Here is an 18851-nt window from a genome sequence, read left to right as displayed (position 1 = left end):
GTAATTATTTCCATTCCTCAGCCAGGGAATCTACACTTCAGTTCTGGGAATACACCCCGGCAATCCATGGCTCACATGGAGATGATATCGTTGCTGGGACCCCGAACCATGCACACCTCACGGGTGATGAAGCCCCGCAGTGCCCGCTAAGAGTCAACCCCGGATTTCACTTTAGCGAAGAGCGCGAATCAGAGACCCAGAAATCCCTGCTGCGGCCCCACGCTTAGAGCCCCGAAGTCGGTGACAGCTTGCCTGGCAACCGCTGAATCGCTGCGAAAAACTAAAAATTCTGACTCGCCAGCTCCGATGACTGTAGCCCACCGCCGGAGAACGGTGAAGCAAGCAAGCCCATAAAACAAATTCCCGTTCCTCATTCCAGCCACTCTTTCCAATCCAATCCCCCCAATCCCCGCTCAATTCTCACATTCCAGATGGCCTCAAAAAGCTTCTCCAAGGCTCTGCGCTCGCCATTGAGCCGCCAATTGGCATCGCCCGCCGTCCAGAGGCGCACCTTTGTCGCCGCTGCCGGCCTGGTGCGTGCTTCGGCCGTCGCTGCGTCGCGCGCTGCTGCTCCGGCTCCTGCCAGGCAACAGGTCCGCGGCGTTAAGACGATTGACTTTGCTGGTTCAAAGGAGGACGTCTATGGTGAGTTTCGGAATCGAAATTAGAGCAAAAACTCGAATTGGAATTGGTTGCTGACGGTGGTGTGGTTTTGCAGAGCGCGCCGACTGGCCGAATGAGAAGCTTCTGGTGAGTCACAATCACAGATGCCCTTTTTTCTATTATGATCATTGGAACAATTTACTTAAACATCTTTCTTCTTAGGAGTACTTCAAGAACGACACGCTTGCCCTCATCGGCTACGGCTCCCAGGGCCACGGCCAGGGCCTCAACCTCCGTGACAACGGCCTCAACGTGATCATTGGCGTGCGGAAGAACGGCAAGTCCTGGCAGGATGCCGTCCAGGACGGCTGGGTGCCCGGCAAGAACCTGTTCGAGGTGGACGAGGCCATCTCGCGCGGCACCATCATCATGAACCTCCTCAGCGATGCCGCCCAGAGCGAGACATGGCCTGCCATCAAGCCCCAGATCACCAAGGGCAAGGTATGTTTCTATAAGATGGAATTGGGGGTCAGATATAGTCAGCAGACTGACGTGGATGCCAGACCCTCTACTTCTCGCACGGTTTCTCGCCCGTGTTCAAGGACCTGACCAAGGTCGATGTTCCCACGGATGTCGACGTGATCCTCGTCGCGCCCAAGGGCTCGGGCCGCACGGTGCGCTCGCTGTTCCGCGAGGGCCGGGGCATCAACTCGTCGTTCGCCGTCTACCAGGACGTGACGGGCAAGGCCAAGGAGAAGGCTATTGCCATGGGTGTCGCGATTGGCAGCGGCTACCTGTACGAGACGACGTTTGAGAAGGAGGTCTACTCGGACCTGTACGGCGAGCGCGGCTGCCTGATGGGCGGCATCCACGGCATGTTCCTCGCCCAGTATGAGGTGCTGCGCGAGCGCGGGCACAGCCCCAGCGAGGCCTTCAACGAGACGGTCGAGGAGGCGACGCAGTCGCTGTACCCTCTGATCGGCGCCAACGGCATGGACTGGATGTTCGAGGCGTGCTCGACCACGGCCCGTCGCGGCGCCATCGACTGGACCCCGCGCTTCAAGGACGCGCTTAAGCCCGTCTTCAACCAGCTGTACGACTCGGTCAAGAACGGCGAGGAGACCAAGCGCTCGCTCGAGTACAACTCGCAGCCCGACTACCGCCAGAAGTACGAGGCGGAGATGGAGGAGATCCGCAACCTCGAGATCTGGCGCGCGGGCAAGGCCGTCCGGTGAGTTGCTTCCGCACCCCTGTGCACCCATGGACTCTTTCATATCATTGCTAACTTGCATCTAGTGCTCTGCGGCCCGAGAACCAGAAGTAAAGCGGGGTCATTGGCTAAGGGGTGTGAATTTTTCTTGCTCGGGCAACAACAGTTTGATATCTGGGTTATGGGAACGGTTGGGCGGCCCCAGGCGACGCCGTGACCGGGACGGGATACCTCGGGCAAAAAGGGACCAAAAAAGCCTTGCTTCGCATGCGATTTCGTTAATAATGGTGGCGCACTCGCAATTGTCCTCTGTACATATACTCGAGCCGATGTGCTAGGCTAGATGGTGATGCGATTTGGTGCAACATATCATGTTTTCTCACCTCGAGAAGATCATGATGCTCAGGCGAACAAGTCAGCCACCTTCTCGAGATCCACGTTCCCTCCACTAAACACAACCCCTAGATCCCACCCTTCCTCTCCGCCCTCCACCTCAACCATGCGCCGAAACTCCTCATTATACAACGCCACCGCCAACCCCACAACGGCACTCGGCTCAACAACAAGCTTCATACGCTCCCAGACGAGCCGCATGGCGGCCTTGATCTGCTCCTCCCCAACACTATACATGCCCTTCACCAGCCTTCGCTCGTAAATAACCCCCCAGGGAATCTCCCCGAGCGGCGTGCGCAGCCCATCCGCAATGGTCTCACTCTTGACAAACTCTATCCTTTTGCCCGAGTAAAACCCTCTCCGTGCATCGTCAGCACCCTGATAGCTTGGCTCGGCACCAAACACCAGAATCCCCGTCCCCTCGCAACTCAGCGCCGTGCCGGACAGCAACCCACCCCCGGAACACGGCGTGATGATCGCATTCAGCCTCCTCCTCCCACTGTTATTATTAGGCGAGGCAAAAAACTGCGCCTGTAGCTCGAGCGCCGCCGTGCCCGCGCCCAGGATGATGTCGGGGTGGTTGTAGGGGGGCACGAAGCGGGCGCCGGTCTGGGCGGCGACGGCGTCACACACGGCTTGGCGCTCCGGGTGGGTCGGCCCGGAGAAGGTGATGTGCGCGCCGTAGGTGTCGCGTGCCGCCGAGATTTTGGCGCGCGAGGAGCTGTGCGGCGTGATGATGTGGCAGGGGATGCGGGAGGTTTGGGCTGCGAAGGCGAGGGCTTGGGCGTGGTTGCCTTTTTGATCATCATTAATATCATCGGGTTTGACTGGTGGGGTTGGGTTGGGTAGTACTGTAGTATGGGCTGCACATGCAACTTTGGGTTGCCTGTGATAGGGGTTGTTCAGGTAAGGTAGTGAAGGGGGGTGGATGGGTAAGGGGTAGGGGGGTAAGGGGCTGTAAGTACGGAAAGGGGATGCTTCATGTTGTGACTTGCGGTGCCAGTGATCAGATGGTCAGGGAGGGGATGGCATCAGAAGGGTATTCAATACATTGGAAAGGGAGCGGTCGAAACAAGACTTGGGGGAACGGTGTAATTCGCAAATAGGGAGGACATAAAGAGGGATATGTGAGCTCAGGGGAGACTTGAGTGTGTACGGTAATGTAAGAAAACTCACCCGAGCTGTGTGTCACAACGCCCCTTTCACGGCCACCATTCTCTTCCCACCCGGGCTCCAGCTTGAGGCGCTCAATGGCGTGGAATGCGCCGCGGGCCTTGAAAGCGCCGATCTTTTGGAGGTTCTCGCACTTGAACCAGAATCGCAGCACGGGCTTGGCCGGAGTTTGGCCCGCCCACTCGGTCCCCTCGAGCTCGGCGGCGGTCCGCGGGGCCGACGCCAGTCGGTTCAGGCTTGTGTTGGTCAGCACCGGCGTCTTGTGCACGTACGGCTCGATCAGCTTCAGCGCGGCCTGCACCGATGCCCGCGTGAGCGGGGGCGACGTGGACGGGTCGGCCATTTACGAATTACGATATGTTTGTTGATTGTGGAATGAGATGTGGTGAGGTTGGTCAATGACGGAAGGGGTGGATGCATTCGGTGCACTCACTCCTTTTTATTTTTTAAATCTTGAATTTCCTCAATTCATCCACACTACTATCCATCCGCCCTTCGATGTACAATACACTATGGACGCCTGAACTAGAGCCGATAACGGAAGGTGAGAGCAACCCCTCTACCGATTCCAATCTGCACCGACATGAGCCAAGAAGTCCCCTCTGACTTGGCTTGTGGACTGTGGAGATGGCTGATCCACCAACGGTGCCGTTTCCCCGGAGCACCCGAACGAGGCCGGAATGGATTCCGGCCAAGGGGCTCGGCATGGACTCCTGAGGCCGGCTGCGGCCGGCTAAGGCCGGAGAAGAGCGGAGCCCTGAGAATCCATTACATACTAGCACCAAGCAAATACATATAGGTACCTGGTAACCAACAACAATTCACATACCAAGTTGAAGTCACGGGCGTCGGTGCTCGTGCTGGACTACCGGAGAGCATGGCCCATTACTGCTGATGACGTATTCGTACTCACTACTCAGCGATGCTAACGCTGGTAGTCAATGCTGTACGAGCCATGAAATCCGAGACAGATGTAAGTGTAACAGCTCCTGCAATAGGTAAGGTATGGTATCTTCTCGGGATGGCCTCAGGACGGCTTTCACACGCCTTTGTCGCTGACGAGGTGAAGTTGCCTGAACTGAGCAACCCACAGTCCCACACAAGTGCCTTGTCCTGCTGGTCACTGCACTTGACAAAGAGAAACTCGACCGGCTCAGGGATGGATGGGGACCGCATTGCTAGATGCACCAAGCGGGGATGGAGGGTTGGGACGAGGCCGGAATCCATTCCGGCCACCGTCTATATAGGCATCCGGCGAAACCGAGTCTTGATTTCAGTGTCGTGTTGAGCGCTTTGTCTCTCACGAAGCATCACTCTGAGGTTTGAACCACCGATCAAAACCACTTCTATCGCAACAACAATGGAAGTACCCGTCAAGTTCCCCGTCCTCGACGACCCACGTCCGGACGACATGTCCCTGCCGGCCTTCATGGTCTCGACCCGCCGGGGCTTCCTCCCGCGGATGGACCCCATCGTGTCGTTGCCGCCCGAGTTTGACCCGCTCGAGTCCCTCCTGCAGCGCATGCCCATCAAGACGCTGTCGGGGGAGCCCGGCCTGCTCGCGCGCGGGGAACTGGGCGACGCCGTCACCAAGGAGCTGCCCGACTTGACGGACCGCATCGACAAGTACCAGCACAATTTGCCCCTGATGAACGCACTGTACCGGGACTATTCCTTCCTGGCCTCGGCCTACCTCCTCGAGCCGTGCCATCAGCGCTTTGTCCGGACCGGCGAGTACGGCCTGGCAAGGGACGTCCTGCCGGCGAACATTGCACGGCCCATCGCAAGGTGTGCTGCGCTGTACGTCGCCTCCCCCTCTCCGTTGACACGCCAATCTCAGTCTTGGTTCTAACCACCCCAGCAGCTGCGGTTTCCAACCCTTCATGGAATATGCCGGCTCCTACGCCCTCTTCAACTACCGCCTCGCCGACCCCGCCAAGGGGCTGGACGACTACTCCAACCTGCGCCTCATCCGCGCCTTTGAGCACGGCCTGGACTCGGCCTCGTCCGAGGCGGGCTTTGTGCTGGTCCACGTCGAAATGGTCAAGCACTCCGGCCCCTTGGTGTCCGCCGCCCTGACCTGCCTCGACGCCGCCTCCCCTACCCCGTCCAGCGGCTCCCGAGAAGAGAGGCTAAAGCTAAACGCAGCCCTAGCCACACTCCTCACCTCGCTCCGGCGGATCAACGCGGTCATGGAAACCATGTGGTCCCGTTCACGCCCGCGGGCCTACACGTCGTTTCGGACCTTCATCTTTGGCATTGCCGCGCAGAGCATGTTTCCGCGGGGTGTCGTGTACGAGGGTGTTGGCGACGGTAACGGTGACGGTAGTAGTAGCAGCAAAAGAGTTGCCTTCCGCGGCGAGAGCGGCGCCAACGACTCCATGATCCCGCTCATGGACAACCTGCTGGCGATTCCCATGCCCGACACCCCGCTGACGGCCATCCTGCGCGATTTCCGCCGCTACCGCCCCAGCAACCACCGTGAGTTCCTCGAGTGGGTTGGGGCTGAGGCGGAAAGGGTGCGGTTGAAGGATTGGGCGCTTGCGCTTGCTGGTGATGATCATGTAGTCAGGGGTGGGGAGGAGGAGGAGGAGGAGGAGGAGGAGGAGGAGGAGAGAGTCAATGAAAGCAGGCGACTGTGGCTGCAAGTCCTGGACCAAGTGCGGGACTTCCGGTGGCGGCACTGGTGTTTCGCGCGCGAGTACATTCTCAAGCGGACGAACCACCCGACCGCCACGGGCGGCAGTCCCATTGTGACGTGGCTGCCGAACCAGCTGCAGGCCGTCCTGGACGAGATGGGGAGGCTGTATGAGCTTGTCGGTGCTGCCGGCGGCAAGCTGGGCAAGGAGTGCGAAGATATGATGGATTTAGCCCAGAGGCGGAGGGAGATGCTGGGCAAGGAGGTGCGGAAGTTGTGCGAGGAGAGGGGAATCAACAGGCTGGATGCGTGATGAGATGATAGATGTGGGAGGGGTGAAAGGGGAACATGATCATTAACGCTGTGATGTCTAGAACAAACATAGTCTATGTATGTAGGGTATGGTAGACAGTAACTCCCTTGCCATGCAACATTTTTGTACCCGGACAGACAATGGAAATTCAACAAAACCACCTCCCCGTGTGATATCAAAATGCCAACCACCCCCCAACAGCCACAGCTACCATGGCCCACGCTAAACGCCCACCCCCATTAGCACCAAAAGAATAAGAAGAAGAAGAAGCAGAAGGAAACGCCTTGGCAACCGTCGCCGTTCCCGCAGCATCCGCAACCGAACAGCTCGCCGTGCCACAGCTATATCCTGTCGGGCAGCACCCAGCCACAGGCCCCGCGTCAGCGCCGCACAGGAACCACCCGTCAGCACACCTCCCCGCTTCTTCAGTAGTACTCGGCACCCCGCTAGCGGGTACAACGACGGTCACCCCGTTCCCGTCCACCACCGTCGTCATTTCAGCCGGCGCCGGGCACGACGTCGTCTGGCAGTCCCGTCCCACTTGGCAGCACCCACCCCCCATCCTGGCCAGGCAGGGGTAGAAGCCTGTTGGGCAGAAGGTGCTTATTGTTGTTGTTGTTGGCGTCGATGGTGATGATGACTCGGATGCGGACTGAGACTGGGAAGTATTGGGGGAGGGAGAGGGAGACGAGGTGGGCCGGAACGGGGCGCCTGCGCCAGTGGTGCTAGGGGCGGTGCTGGTTTGCGTGACGGTGCTGGTGATCGGGTCAGGAGACGACGGGGTGATGGTTATGATGACCGTGACGAGGACGGTGGAGGGTGTGGCGCCGGGGATGGTGGTTGTGGAGGTTGTTGTTAGAGTCGTTGGTGTCGCTGGAGGGGGAGAGGAGGTGGAAGGAGGGGGTGGGAGGACGCCTGGTATGATGGTTAGTAACGAACCGTGAAGGGAAGATTGTATGGGAGGAGATACGTACACCCGACCCCCCCGCAAACAAACCCCGGGATACAACACCCCCCTCCAACCTCACTTCCGCACGCCATGCTCCCGTCACCGCAGCCTGACACACCTCCCCCACACGCCGCGCCCGTGGGACAGCACCCCACCGGCCCGAGGCCCGTGTCAGGCACCTCGAAGCACGTCTCGCCCTCGCGGCAGCAGCTGTTGGGGTAGCCAATGGACGCGCAGCTGCTCGTGCCCGTCGGGCAGGACCACTGCCGCCGTTCAAGGAATGCGAGCGCCGATGCTGCCCGGCGAAAGAGGTCCCACGACGTCGCATCCTCTTGTCGCTCTGGACCAGAGAGCATGGCGAACGGTGGGCGGAAGGGTAGCTCGGCTGAGGAGTTGGCTGCTAAGCGGAGGGCATCATCGGCTTCGAGCCCCCTCCGCGCCGCGATTGCCGCGATGGGCTTTTGTGCTGCCGCAGCAAATGTGTTGGCCTCGGGGAAGGCGCAGTAGGAATGGTGGAATTTGGCGCCGCGATCGGGAGGCATCTTGCGAATTGCGGTTGGCAAGAGCGGAGGCTGGGCTTGCGCTTGCGTGCGAGCTTCGATCTGCGCGGTAACGAGAAGCCATAGTGGGAGAGGTAGCAGGCGCATCTCGGGTCTGAGCTGCGGGTGTCTGGATTTGGGAGTGACGGGATTGCTGTCGCAATTCTGTGGTTGGAAGGTGAGATGAGTAGAAGGTTGACCTCGAGCTTTTCACCCGAGAAAGGGTTGGTTTCTCATCAAGAATCGTCGGGTGTCATTTCAAAAGATCGGATGTCGGGCGTTGCGACTGTTGACATTCAGCAGACGGTGGATTGGATGAAAACAAAGCACTTCTGTTGACTGGCGGAGAGATGCCGATCCTAAAAGGCTAGGTGGGGTGCTTGGCCGGGAGGACTGAAGTTGAAGCTGCCATCCATGGATGTCTTTGGACGTCTTGGAAGCATTTGCTGACTTGAGCATTCTTTATAAGAGAGAACAAATCTAAGGTCCAGGATGCAAGCAAAACACTGAGTATGGTTGGGGTTGGAAAGGTACGAAGATGCTGGTCCATGATATACAGATGGAGCACCTCTGTAAATGAAGCTGTGACAGCTGCACGCAGCACTGTGGACTAGGCGGGCTGATCCCTGACGGTCCCTGCAGGCAGCCAGGCACGCCTCTAGGTACCGCTGCGTGCCAAGCAGATCAGATCTCCGGCACGATCAATCCACCGGAGCCTCAGTCACCGTGTGGTCGCCTAGATGCACCAAAGTAAACATTTGCTCTCAGCCCCTGATTTCTGCCCCATATTGCCACAACACCAAGGGTATCCTATCCTACATCGACACCATCTATCCAATGGTACACTCAAACATACTCATACATTTTTTATACAGTGTAATCCCATCCCTCTCAGCCCAAGCAATCACTCACCACAAAATCGCATCCCCCCCTTTCGCACTAACAGCCCCTTCCACCCCTCCCAACTTGAACCTCTCCCTCCCCATCCCCTTCAGAAACGCCGAGCACAGCAGCCCAGCCGCAACACTGACATTCAAGCTATCCACAGCCGTCGACCCGGACAGGTTGGGGATATTGACCTCATAATCCGCCTTCTTAACCACCAACCTGTTCAGTCCCTCCCCTTCATTCCCAATCAGCAGAACACAGGGCTCCCTTTTCAGCGGATCCATCTCCTCCAGGCCATGCAGGTCCATGTACCTGCGCTGCTTCGCCGCAGAAGCGCCAGAGCCCCTAGGGCCCTCAGCAACAGCCGCAAACACGGCCCAACCATTTTCACGCGACGCGGCGAGGAACTCGGGCAGGGAATTAATGAAAAACAGATCCAGCGCCTCAGCGGCACCCGCCGACGCCTTGAGCGCCACGGGCGTGATTGACGCCGTGCCGTGGCGCGTGATGGCCACGGCCGTGGCGCCCAAAAAGCTGACGGTGCGCAGGATGGCGCCCAGGTTGCCCGGGTCGAGGATCTGGTCCAGCACGACGACGAGCGGTTTGTGCGTTGCGCTGGGGGACGGGATGAAGGTCCGTGTCCCGTTGACGGCGGCTTCCTCGGCTGACTGGTGGCCTAGCACGATGGGAAATCCCGGCCGGGAGGCGTACTCGGACTCGGACTCCGGTACCGGGCCGAGGGATGCTAGTGGTGGTTGCGGAAGGGGGGAGGCTTCGAGCACGAAGCCGTTGTGTGGCCGGGAGGCGGCCATCTTGTCCATCAGCCGCAGGCCCTTGTCGTCGGTCAAGATGGTGACGGGAACGCCCTTGCGCTTGGCTAGGGTCTGGATCAGCGCGTTGTCTGAGGTGATGCGCCGGTTGGGGCCGTCGTAGATGTAGAGCTTGTACAGCTTGCGCCGGGACGCGCGGAGGGCGGCCTCAACCGTGGACCGGCCGTAGAGGAACTGGGAGGCTGCCGTGCTGTAGGGGATGGAGAGGGGCTCGAGCGTCCTTCGGGGTGCTCTGTCCCGGGATTCACCCCGATCAAAGTCGAAGAGAGGAGCCTCTCTGTTTCTGTCAGGAGTGGGCTGACGATGGACAGTCCGTGTCGGCCGTGCTGCCCGTGCTGCCCGTGTTGGCTGCTCGGCCGGGCTGCTTCCCATGGCTGCACGGAACTGATCGTCTGACATGGGGCTGTCATCGTGCGCCTCTCGCCGAGACCCTCTTGCATCCCTGCTGTTCCGATCGGACCGACTGGCGCCCCGACCCTGGCGGGAGCCGGACCGGGACTGGGAGGTCGAGTCTAATCGTTCCTCTGCCCGGTTTTCCTTGTGCAGTTCCTTCAACTGGTCGCTCAGCAGGCCGCTCTTCAGTTGGTACACAAGACTTTTCTTGCCAAAAGGGTCGTTCGGGTCATAGAAACGGGCCTTTCTTGACGGCGGTTTGACCTCGTCGGGGTACTCAGTAATGTCCTTCTTGCCTTTGCGTATCTTGAAAGTCGGCCTTTGCTTCGCCAGTTCCTCTCGCATCTTTTTCCGTTCGGCATATGTCAACCGCTTCGAGCTGTCTGATGTAGGGGCGAGCCTGCCAGGCCGGGGTCCCTGAGGCCGAGCTTTCTCAGATCGAAAAAGTCCTTCGTGAACGGCCGAGGTAGAGGCATTTCTGATTGAGAAGTTGTTGCAAGAAACTGCCCGTATTGAATTGGCCGGAAGTGCATGTCTGATAGCTCGGTAGGACAAAGGCAAGCTCATGATGCCTGCCTTTTTAAGCATGAGACCCAGTGGGTCGAAGAAGAGAACCTCGACTCGAGACGCAACCGAGTACTGAACCACGTTTCAGAGGTGATTTTGCTGAGTATAGATCGAAGAAATCACAGCCCTCTTCACTTAAAATAAGCTCGATTAGTTAGACAAATTGACTGGTGCATATACAACGGAGTGTTTTTGAGTAGTTCATCAACAACGGTATGAGACTTGAGCTCTTACAAAAAAAGGGAAAAAAGGTCGATAAAGGGACCAGACCCTGTTATCTCAGCTCAGTGACCCACTCATCGAATGCGCCAGCCAACCAAAGCGCAGAGATTTCCGGGCCCCTGCTGGTTACTTTCTCGATGCCACTAAACGCGTCCCGAGGGCCGCTGTCGCGTCTACTACCATCATCAAACTTCGGGCACTTTGACGAAATGTTGATATGTTGATATACTGCCACAACCGGCAAGCCACGCCCAATTCCTTCGATCGCCTTCGACTAACTATGCGACCGACACAGCGATTGCTTGCATGTCCAACTAGCTGTTGAAAATACCTAGTTTGACGCCGCCCGTTCTAGTGATCCCCGTTTCTTGGGCTGACTCGCAACCATGTCGACACTCAACGGCTTCCTGACCTCGGACGGCGGGGCACCGCTCGGTGAAACGGCCACTGAGCCCGTTGCCTATGAATTCCAGTCTGACCTGTCTGAGGACGAGCCCGACCCGTTGACCCTCGACGCGATCGCATCCGCATCCCTCGCTCTGACGGGCACTCTACAACAACACCCACAACCATCCGCCATGGATTGGGTTGCAGCCGAGGCCTCCTCTCACTCTCAGTCGGCCACGAACGGGCAGGCGAATGATGTCGCAAGGGAACAGGAAGACGGACATGCTGCGCGCATCAGGCCGGTCGACATCGAGGTCCGCCTGCCTTGGCTGTCACCAGCACGACGAGCAGCCTACGAGTACATCAAGGTGCCACTGTTGACACATGACGAGTACCAAAGATTAAGGAGAAGGCAACTAGGGGTAAGACCGACTTACATTCATCTTTGAACATTGCCCTTGGAGCTTCTGTCGGCCCAGCCGAGAGCTGAGCCTGGTCGAGATGGAATATCTTGGACTCAAGAAAGGGGTCGTGGGAAAGCTTCCCAGGGGCATACAAGTGGCTGCTCTGGGGTATAAGTCACTGAGATTGGATCGCTTGCTTCATTATCCTTCTGGTTCCCAGAATCACAGCTGTCCCTTCGGTTACCTGCTCTTTGTAGAGCACGGGTTGTCGAGGGTAGGCCTTCAGTCAAGTTCGAGTTCTGAATTTCGCTGAGCAGTGACGCAATGCAAAGAGCTCCCCAACCCGTTGAACAAGATCTTAATCCTCAGGTCGCGCCTTCCTCACTCTCTTTTTCAGCCTGGCGATTTATATATTTCTACCCTTTTCCTACTCTATATCGTCTTGCGGCTCTTATCACAGATTCACCACTTACTTTTTTTCCTTCAGGCAATCTCACACTTTACCTTGAACCAACAACCTCTTCCAAATCACAGTTCTTAATTCACAGCCCTTGTGCAGATCAATCTGAGTTGCGTCCCTTTCTTTCTGGACTGGGTCATCTTTTCCGACTGCCTGATCGGTTTCATCACTTCACCTCCATATCCTGGTCCTCACTGTCGCTGCAATGGTTAAAATAATCCTCAAGTCGTCCAGAGGTATCGACCCCATTTCGGTAAGGGAAATGAAATTGACAGCTTCATCTTCCATTGCATGCGCGATGGTGCGCTGAGCCAAGTGGCAGCGCCTAGCGACCGATCGTTGTGGTGTTGACGATTTCACCAATGCGTGATCTCGGCTCACTTTTGCCATTTGCCTTTTAAATTTGCCTAACAGCACCCGTTCATCTTCTATCGGCCGTCTCTGAATGGTACTTTCCTTTGTTGGCAGCTACTAACATCGCCGATAGGATGACGAATTAGCCGACGATTTCCTGGACGAAGGGGGTGCCAGAAAGAGGAAAAGAAATGATGACGACGCAGCCTACATCGAGTTCGACCAAGGTGATGATGACTCCGGCGATGATGAAGACATGCCAGTCATGCGCGGTCCTCGCCCCAAGTCTGGATCCATTGATTACTATCTGGAAGGTGGTGGTTCCCGACGGGGCACTCGCGCTAGCACTCGCGCGAGCTCTCTCCTCGCTTCTAGCGAAGGCGAGCGTGGGAACTCGGCCGACACAGGCAGAGGGCCGAGAAGGCTGCGACCAAGAGTCAGTCACATGTACAGTCAGAGCACCCAGTATGAGGATAAAGATGAATTGCAGGAGTCAGATGGGGACGGTGGCGACCCGTCCTTCTCCTTCGTCCAGTCTGACATAGTTCAGACCAAACGTAGGAAGCTTAGGAAGCTCTCTAGAAGGATACGCACGTCTACCGCAGGCCGCTTGCAGCATGACGACTCGGACATCGAGTTTGAGTCTCGTCGCTCCTCGCGGGCAACCAGGACTCACAAAGTTATGACGGATAGCTATGTGGATGACGAGGACGACATCTACTACGTCGAAGAGAAGCCCTTAGGCGCCCCCAAAGTTGTGGGCGTGCGTGAGGTCTTTCAGTCATCGATCCCGCCTGAATTCAAGGAGGCACACCGACCCATCTGCACCACCTGTGGTCGTGGAGATGACCACAACAAGGGGGCTATGATTCCTTGCCAGGGCTGTTCCAACTCCTACCACAAGCTCTGTCTCGGGGTCCGGAGCACCCGTGATCATGTTGTCACCAAGGTGATGCCTGACGCATTTGTCCTCCAATGTCGGTTCTGCATCGGCATTTACAAGAAAAAGGACGAGCGTGCGCCGAACCATGGCGTATGTCAATGGTGCCACCTCAAAGGCCGCTCTTGCAACCCGTTCTCCGAGAGAAAGACGGCAAAACAAGAGGAAACCCTACGTCTTGAGAACGGCGGCGTGGACCCTGTTACTCCGATCGAGCCCAACTTCATCAACAATGCCGAGAATGTCCTCTTCCGGTGCAGTCGCTGCTATCGCGCATGGCATTACGAACACTTGCCCCATCCTACCAAAGCAAGGGACCCAGCGATCAACGATCCTCTGAATCTGCGCAAGCACCGGCGCGAAGAGTACCAAATTACTTGGTTTTGCAAGGAGTGTCAGGAGACTGAAGAGGAGAAGGTCGACAAGATTGTGGCGTGGCGCCCAGTAAACCGCCAGAGCTATCAGGGCCAAGACATCACCAAATATGGCGAGGACAGCCTTGAGTACCTGATCAAATGGGAGAAAAAATCGTATAACCACTGCATGTGGATGCCTGGTGCCTGGGTTTTCGGCGTCGTGAAGCCCGCAATGCGCCGGGCGTTCGTCAAGCGAACTTTTGGGGAAGCCCCCGAAGAGGGTCTTGATACCGAGAGAAACGTCGATTCGCTCCTCCGGTGGACAGAGAAGGAAGCCATCCACGATGTCTGGATCACGCCTGACATCATCCTAGACGTTCACTACGCCCCAAGATCGCGCGAGGACGAGAAAAGATACAGGGCTATGTCTCGAAAGGACAAATTCGAAGACGATCTCAACAGGGTGTTTCATGTCATCAAGATTTATGTCAAGTTTGAGGGCTTGGGATATGACGACGCCGTCTGGGACACCCCGCCAACCCCTGATATGGAGTCCATCTATGACGCATATCTTGACGCCTATCGCGAATATCTCAACGGCAAGCACTTTCAGCCCGAGCTGTGGCGCGATATGAACAACAGAGTGGAAAACTTCCGCCAGCTTGATTTCGAATCGGCCATCCGCGTTAAGGGGCAGCCCAAAGGGTTGAAACGCGGCAAGCTAATGGAGTATCAAATCGAGGGTCTCAACTGGATTCTCTACAACTACCGCCACGAGAGGAGTGTCATTCTGGCCGACGAAATGGGTCTCGGAAAGACAATCCAGGTTGTCGCCCTGCTTGCGAGCATGATCCAAGACCAACCGAGGATCTGGCCGTTCTTGATCGTCGTACCCAACGCGACATGCCCCAACTGGCGTCGTGAGATCAAGAAGTGGGCCCCCGAGCTCCGCGTCGTCGCCTACTACGGCGGGAAAACGCCACAGAAGTTGGCTCTCGAGTATGAACTGTTTCCCAACGGGAGCCGGGAACTAAAGGCGCACGTCGTAATTATGTCCTATGACTCGGTCAAGGATAATGACACTCGCCTCCGATTCCATGGGACCAAGTGGGCGGGTCTCATTGTTGATGAGGCCCAGGCTCTCAAGAATGACGAGAATGGAATATACAGGGCGCTCAACGCCTTGCGCATTCCCTTCAAGCTTCTGTTGACGGGAACGCCGCTGCAAAACAACAAGCGGGAGCTCTTCAACCTTTTACAGTTTATTGACCCTTCACTGAAAGCGGAGCAGCTCGATGAGAAGTTTGCTCAGCTGACGTCCGAGAACCTGGCAGAGCTGCATGAGCTCATTCGGCCATATTTCCTTCGCCGGACAAAGGCCATGGTCCTGACATTCTTGCCGCCAATGGCACAGATTATCGTGCCTGTGAGCATGAGTGTCCTTCAGGAGAAGCTGTGCCGGTCAATCATGGAACGAAATCCGGAGCTCATCCGGTCCATCTTCATTCGCGGCAAAATGAAGGCCAGTGAAAGGGGCTCCCTCAGCAACATCCTAATGCAGCTCAGAAAGTGCCTGTGCCATCCTTTCATCTACAGCCAGGCGATCGAAGACCGAACCGCCTCGCCTGAGCTCACTCGCCGCAACCTGGTCGAGGCATCGCCAAAGCTCATGCTACTGGAGATTATGCTCCCAAAACTGAAGGAGCGCGGCCACCGCGTATTGATGTTCAGCCAGTTCTTGGACCAGCTCACCATCCTGGAGGATTTTCTCGCAGGCATGAACGTCAAGTTTGAACGTCTTGACGGGTCCCAGTCCAGCCTGGAGAAGCAGAAGAAGATTGACGCCTTCAACGCCCCGGACTCGGATATCTTCGTCATGCTGCTTTCAACCCGTGCGGGCGGCGTGGGCATCAACCTGGCAACAGCCGATACTGTCATCATCCTGGACCCTGACTGGAACCCGCACCAAGACATTCAGGCACTCTCGCGTGCCCACCGCATTGGCCAGCGGAAGAAGGTGCTCTGCTTTCAGCTGGTGACAGTAGACTCGGCCGAAGAGAAGATCCTGCAAATTGGGCGCAAGAAGCTGGCGCTTGACCACGTGCTGATTGAGAGCATGGACAACGACCCTGAACAGTCCAATGACGTTGAGTCTGTCCTAAAATATGGTGCGGCAGCGCTGTTTGGTGAAGGAAACAAAAAAGAGGCCATTACCTACGACTCAGCTGCTGTAGACAAGCTCTTGGACCGCTCCGCCGTGGAAGAAACCAAGACGAACGAGGAAAAGTCGGCTGAATCCGCCTTTGCCTTTGCTCGGGTGTGGGCCAACGACAAGGGCGCACTTGCGGACGATCTGCAGGTCTCTGACCAGAACGTCAACGCAAGTGTCTGGGACGAAATCCTCCAGCAACGTGAGGAAGAAGCAAAGCGGGAGGCGGAACGGAACAGGGAGATACTTGGCCGTGGAGGTCGCCGCCGCGGAGTACGTACTACCCATGGAGCTTTTCAGAACGGGGATGCAGGGATTACTGACCTACCGCAGACTGCCAATTACTCTGGTCATCGATTTGAATTCGATGATGGCCAAGATGCCGCCGCACCTGAGAGCGATCATGGAGATGGCGATGGGGATGGGGACTTTGTTGGCAGCGACAAGAGTGATGGGGAAACAAGCGAAGATGAGGAGGCTGCCACACCGGCTACGGGTGAGTCTATAGTCACGGAGTCTAACGTGCGGAAAGCAGGGACAAAAGCTTCACAAGGTACGAAATCACAGAAATCTTCTTCCAACCCATATCTTTCAAACGCAGGCACGCAAGGCGTACCTAGTGCAGCAGCAACGCCCAAGGCCGGCAAGAAAGCTACAAGTCGAACAAGCAGCTCACCCAAGGGAATGCAGAGCCCGAAGCCCACCCCCCGACGAGCGCGTCCCGCAAAGACGGCAGCCGCAAAGACTCCGGTAAAGACGGCGATCGCAAAGACTCCCGCAAGGACGCCGACCGCAAGGACTCCCGCAAAGACGGCGATCGCAAGGACTCCCGTAAGGGCAAAGGCGGTCAAGACCAAGCAGACGCCGCGAAAACAGTCACTCCAGTCCCAGTCCCCAAACCCTGGGAACATCACAGCTCGGGAGAAGTTGCCAGGCACACCAAGCAGGACAGTCGCAGCCGGCTGTCAAGCAGAGAACAATCAGTCCCTATGTCAGCTGGAGCTGGATCCGCAGGACACCTCAATGGCGGAGATGACCCCAATCGCCGAACAACCGATTTCAGCGGCATACCAATACACACCGCAGCCCATGCCAACGGCATACAATCAGATTATGGAGTCCAACCTGTCAGCATCACAAGATCCGCAGTCGCCGGCGCTGAGCCAGCATCAGTGCCCGGATACACCGACCTTACCCTTCTTTCCTCCCCACCCCCTGGCTTAGCCGATCCAGTTCCACCCCGCAGACCAGCGCCATTCAATAACGTGTGTCTTGTCTGCGAGTATTCACACCCAAGTGACTGGGAGTGCCCGGAAATGAGCTCTCAAATACACCTGCGGTTGGCCATGGACCGGCTGAGAAGCAGGCCAAGGGCAAGCGCCGAAGAGCTCATGCAAGGGTGGCTTTTCCTTCAAGCGAAGCTAAAAAGGGTAACGGGACTTGTCCCGTTACCCCTAACACATTTCAGGAACAGCTAGGATGGACCTGGACCGGTACCGGGCGAGAAATTTTCACCTCTACCACTCTCTGCGCACAGCAAGAACAGACGCAAACCCTTGGACGGCCCGGCACAACAGGATGCGTGGCTAAGGCAGGAAGGAACTGATAAGGGGATTCTGCTTCTTCAAGAAGCTACCACTTTACGTGTGTCATGGCGGGTTATTATAGAATTGGGGGGCATTTTCTCGGCCGCAAGTGCATGGCGAAAAGACCCGGTTTGCTCTGTTCTTCAACATGTATGGCATCCGGATACGGAGAGATTCTCTGGCATAATTCTTCAGGTGACTTTCCTCTCACTTCACTCACTGGTTCTCTGCAATACCTGCTGCAGGGCTTCTGCGCCTCACCTATAGCATGGGTGGTCTATGGGAGGCTTGGGCGGTGTCACAGCTGATTGCTGGCTTGCAGCTTAGTGAATTGGGGATGGGAATTCGGAATAGCGGAAGACACTTGCCGGCGGTATGGAATGGAGGAAAGACGGCTAGGGGCGAGCGCAAACCTGTGGATACGATGTGCTTGCTCTGGACACACTTTGACCTCCCCACATGAACCCGGTCACCCCTGGAAGTCTTTCCTTGACCTCAATGGCAGCAGGTGGCGCACGGCAAGCGGTGTCGAATCCCACGTGGCTAGGGTGACCTGCATCTGCATGCTGGAGATAGGGATAGACGCCACCAAACGCAAAACATACTTACATGAGTCTTCCACTTGGTTGTTGTTCTCCCCTTTCAAGGCTCATGCAAACTGCATGTACAGGAATGCTCACCGTAATAGGCTGTCCCCTGGCAAGATCAGGCCCTCTGGACTTTACCACTTTTCTTCTCTGTGCTCTCATGTCGTACCTGGCCGCTGTTTTGGACCGCCTGGCACCTGTTTGTCACGTGTGTCTACACAAGCCTGGTGCTGCATGTATCCGCCGACCAGATGTAACTAACCTTATCCACGCCTTTTGAGCGTTTGCCTCTTCTTTCTCGCCCGACAGTGTTGGGAGTTGCGGACAGGCCAAGCAGGTTGAGGTGGGCACAGAAGAAGGTAGAAACAAAAGATTCCACAGGGGAGAGAGACGCAAGAGGGGGCCGGGACTGCTTGCCGGCCTGTTAGAAAGGGGGAGGGAGCTGTTAATCGATGATTTTTGCCAGGTATGTCCATGACTTCTCCTGGCACTTCAGATGCTCACCGGCATACTTATATATCTGCCAGCCACAGCAAAAGCTCGCGAGAGGGGGGCTGCTAAAATCCCTGCCCAGCTCCCGTCGTCCGTTGGCCCCCGTCGCTGTCTCTGCCCGCACGCGTCTCTGCCCGTTCCGTCCAAGTTGTTGTTGTTAAAGCTACACAAGCAGCCTTGTCTACGTACTAGACATCAGAGACGTGCCGTACCCGCCTGCGTTCTGTGACACTGGTGTTACGCTTCGCCTCTGTTTCCTCTCCTCAACAACGTCAACCGTTGACTTCACCTAGGCATATCTCGTCAACATCTGCCTCCTCTACCGTTCAGCCAGCTCCTCTCTTGACGAACAGTAGTC

At 56.9% G+C, this 18851-nt stretch overlaps 7 protein-coding genes across 7 annotated transcripts in view; 4 read left to right on the top strand and 3 right to left on the bottom strand.

Moving 5' to 3' along the window:
* N656DRAFT_611764 (uncharacterized protein) overlaps positions 1–435 on the top strand; it is a 952-nt gene extending 517 nt beyond the window's left edge. Inside the window, exon 1 of the mRNA XM_064810300.1 lies at positions 1–435. This exon is cut by the window's left edge and continues 517 nt beyond it. Within this exon, the coding sequence (XP_064671582.1) occupies positions 1–227 (227 nt within the window). The 3' untranslated portion in view covers positions 228–435.
* Positions 347–2261, top strand: N656DRAFT_778070 (ketol-acid reductoisomerase). The gene is made up of 5 exons (XM_064814942.1): positions 347–645; positions 719–750; positions 826–1104; positions 1167–1834; positions 1900–2261. Exons 1-5 carry the CDS (start codon positions 432–434, stop codon positions 1925–1927), a joined length of 1221 nt encoding a protein of 406 aa, XP_064671581.1. The 5' UTR covers positions 347–431; the 3' UTR covers positions 1928–2261.
* Positions 2092–4111, bottom strand: N656DRAFT_778069 (threonine dehydratase catabolic). The gene is made up of 2 exons (XM_064814941.1): positions 3383–4111; positions 2092–3000 (listed from the first exon to the last, which is right to left on the bottom strand). Exons 1-2 carry the CDS (start codon positions 3720–3722, stop codon positions 2216–2218), a joined length of 1125 nt encoding a protein of 374 aa, XP_064671580.1. The 5' UTR covers positions 3723–4111; the 3' UTR covers positions 2092–2215.
* Positions 4112–4471: 360 nt separating this feature from the next.
* Positions 4472–6440, top strand: N656DRAFT_729626 (indoleamine 2,3-dioxygenase). Its single transcript, XM_064812615.1, has 2 exons — positions 4472–5179; positions 5244–6440. Exons 1-2 carry the CDS (start codon positions 4740–4742, stop codon positions 6328–6330), a joined length of 1527 nt encoding a protein of 508 aa, XP_064671579.1. The 5' UTR covers positions 4472–4739; the 3' UTR covers positions 6331–6440.
* On the bottom strand, positions 6011–8359 carry N656DRAFT_828426 (uncharacterized protein). Its single transcript, XM_064818536.1, has 2 exons — positions 7305–8359; positions 6011–7245 (listed from the first exon to the last, which is right to left on the bottom strand). The coding sequence occupies exons 1-2, from the start codon at positions 7924–7926 to the stop codon at positions 6506–6508; spliced, it is 1362 nt and encodes a 453-aa protein (XP_064671578.1). The 5' UTR covers positions 7927–8359; the 3' UTR covers positions 6011–6505.
* Positions 8360–8726: 367 nt separating this feature from the next.
* N656DRAFT_788853 (uncharacterized protein) lies at positions 8727–10496 on the bottom strand (the record flags this gene model as incomplete). The annotated part of the gene is made up of 1 exon (XM_064816727.1): positions 8727–10496. The coding sequence occupies one exon, from the start codon at positions 10494–10496 to the stop codon at positions 8727–8729; it is 1770 nt and encodes a 589-aa protein (XP_064671577.1).
* Positions 10497–12189: 1693 nt separating this feature from the next.
* Positions 12190–17550, top strand: N656DRAFT_611577 (uncharacterized protein). The gene is made up of 4 exons (XM_064810299.1): positions 12190–12205; positions 12457–16101; positions 16162–16381; positions 16519–17550. The coding sequence occupies exons 2-4, from the start codon at positions 12580–12582 to the stop codon at positions 17304–17306; spliced, it is 4530 nt and encodes a 1509-aa protein (XP_064671576.1). The 5' UTR covers positions 12190–12205; positions 12457–12579; the 3' UTR covers positions 17307–17550.
* Positions 17551–18851: the final 1301 nt, after the last annotated feature.

This window comes from Canariomyces notabilis (assembly GCF_033297395.1).
Source record: "Canariomyces notabilis strain CBS 508.74 unplaced genomic scaffold N656scaffold_7, whole genome shotgun sequence".
Classification (NCBI taxonomy): domain Eukaryota; kingdom Fungi; phylum Ascomycota; class Sordariomycetes; order Sordariales; family Chaetomiaceae; genus Canariomyces; species Canariomyces notabilis.
This window is presented reverse-complemented; position numbering and strand designations above follow the sequence as displayed.

Excerpts from the sequence above, each read along its gene's own strand:
- N656DRAFT_778070 (XM_064814942.1), top strand. The coding sequence starts at position 432 with ATGGCCTCAAAAAGCTTCTCCAAGGCTCTGCGCTCGCCATTGAGCCGC. Across the intron at positions 646-718 it reads TTCAAAGGAGGACGTCTATG|AGCGCGCCGACTGGCCGAAT; the intron begins GTGAGTTTCGGA and ends GTGGTTTTGCAG. Across the intron at positions 1,835-1,899 it reads CGCGCGGGCAAGGCCGTCCG|TGCTCTGCGGCCCGAGAACC; the intron begins GTGAGTTGCTTC and ends ACTTGCATCTAG.
- N656DRAFT_778069 (XM_064814941.1), bottom strand. The coding sequence starts at position 3,722 with ATGGCCGACCCGTCCACGTCGCCCCCGCTCACGCGGGCATCGGTGCAG. Across the intron at positions 3,001-3,382 it reads CGTTGTGACACACAGCTCGG|GCAACCACGCCCAAGCCCTC; the intron begins GTGAGTTTTCTT and ends ATGATCAAAAAG.
- N656DRAFT_729626 (XM_064812615.1), top strand. The coding sequence starts at position 4,740 with ATGGAAGTACCCGTCAAGTTCCCCGTCCTCGACGACCCACGTCCGGAC. Across the intron at positions 5,180-5,243 it reads ATCGCAAGGTGTGCTGCGCT|CTGCGGTTTCCAACCCTTCA; the intron begins GTACGTCGCCTC and ends CCACCCCAGCAG.
- N656DRAFT_828426 (XM_064818536.1), bottom strand. The coding sequence starts at position 7,926 with ATGCGCCTGCTACCTCTCCCACTATGGCTTCTCGTTACCGCGCAGATC. Across the intron at positions 7,246-7,304 it reads TGTTTGCGGGGGGGTCGGGT|GCGTCCTCCCACCCCCTCCT; the intron begins GTACGTATCTCC and ends CCATCATACCAG.
- N656DRAFT_611577 (XM_064810299.1), top strand. The coding sequence starts at position 12,580 with ATGCCAGTCATGCGCGGTCCTCGCCCCAAGTCTGGATCCATTGATTAC. Across the intron at positions 16,102-16,161 it reads GTGGAGGTCGCCGCCGCGGA|ACTGCCAATTACTCTGGTCA; the intron begins GTACGTACTACC and ends GACCTACCGCAG. Across the intron at positions 16,382-16,518 it reads AGGGACAAAAGCTTCACAAG|AGCCCGAAGCCCACCCCCCG; the intron begins GTACGAAATCAC and ends AAGGGAATGCAG.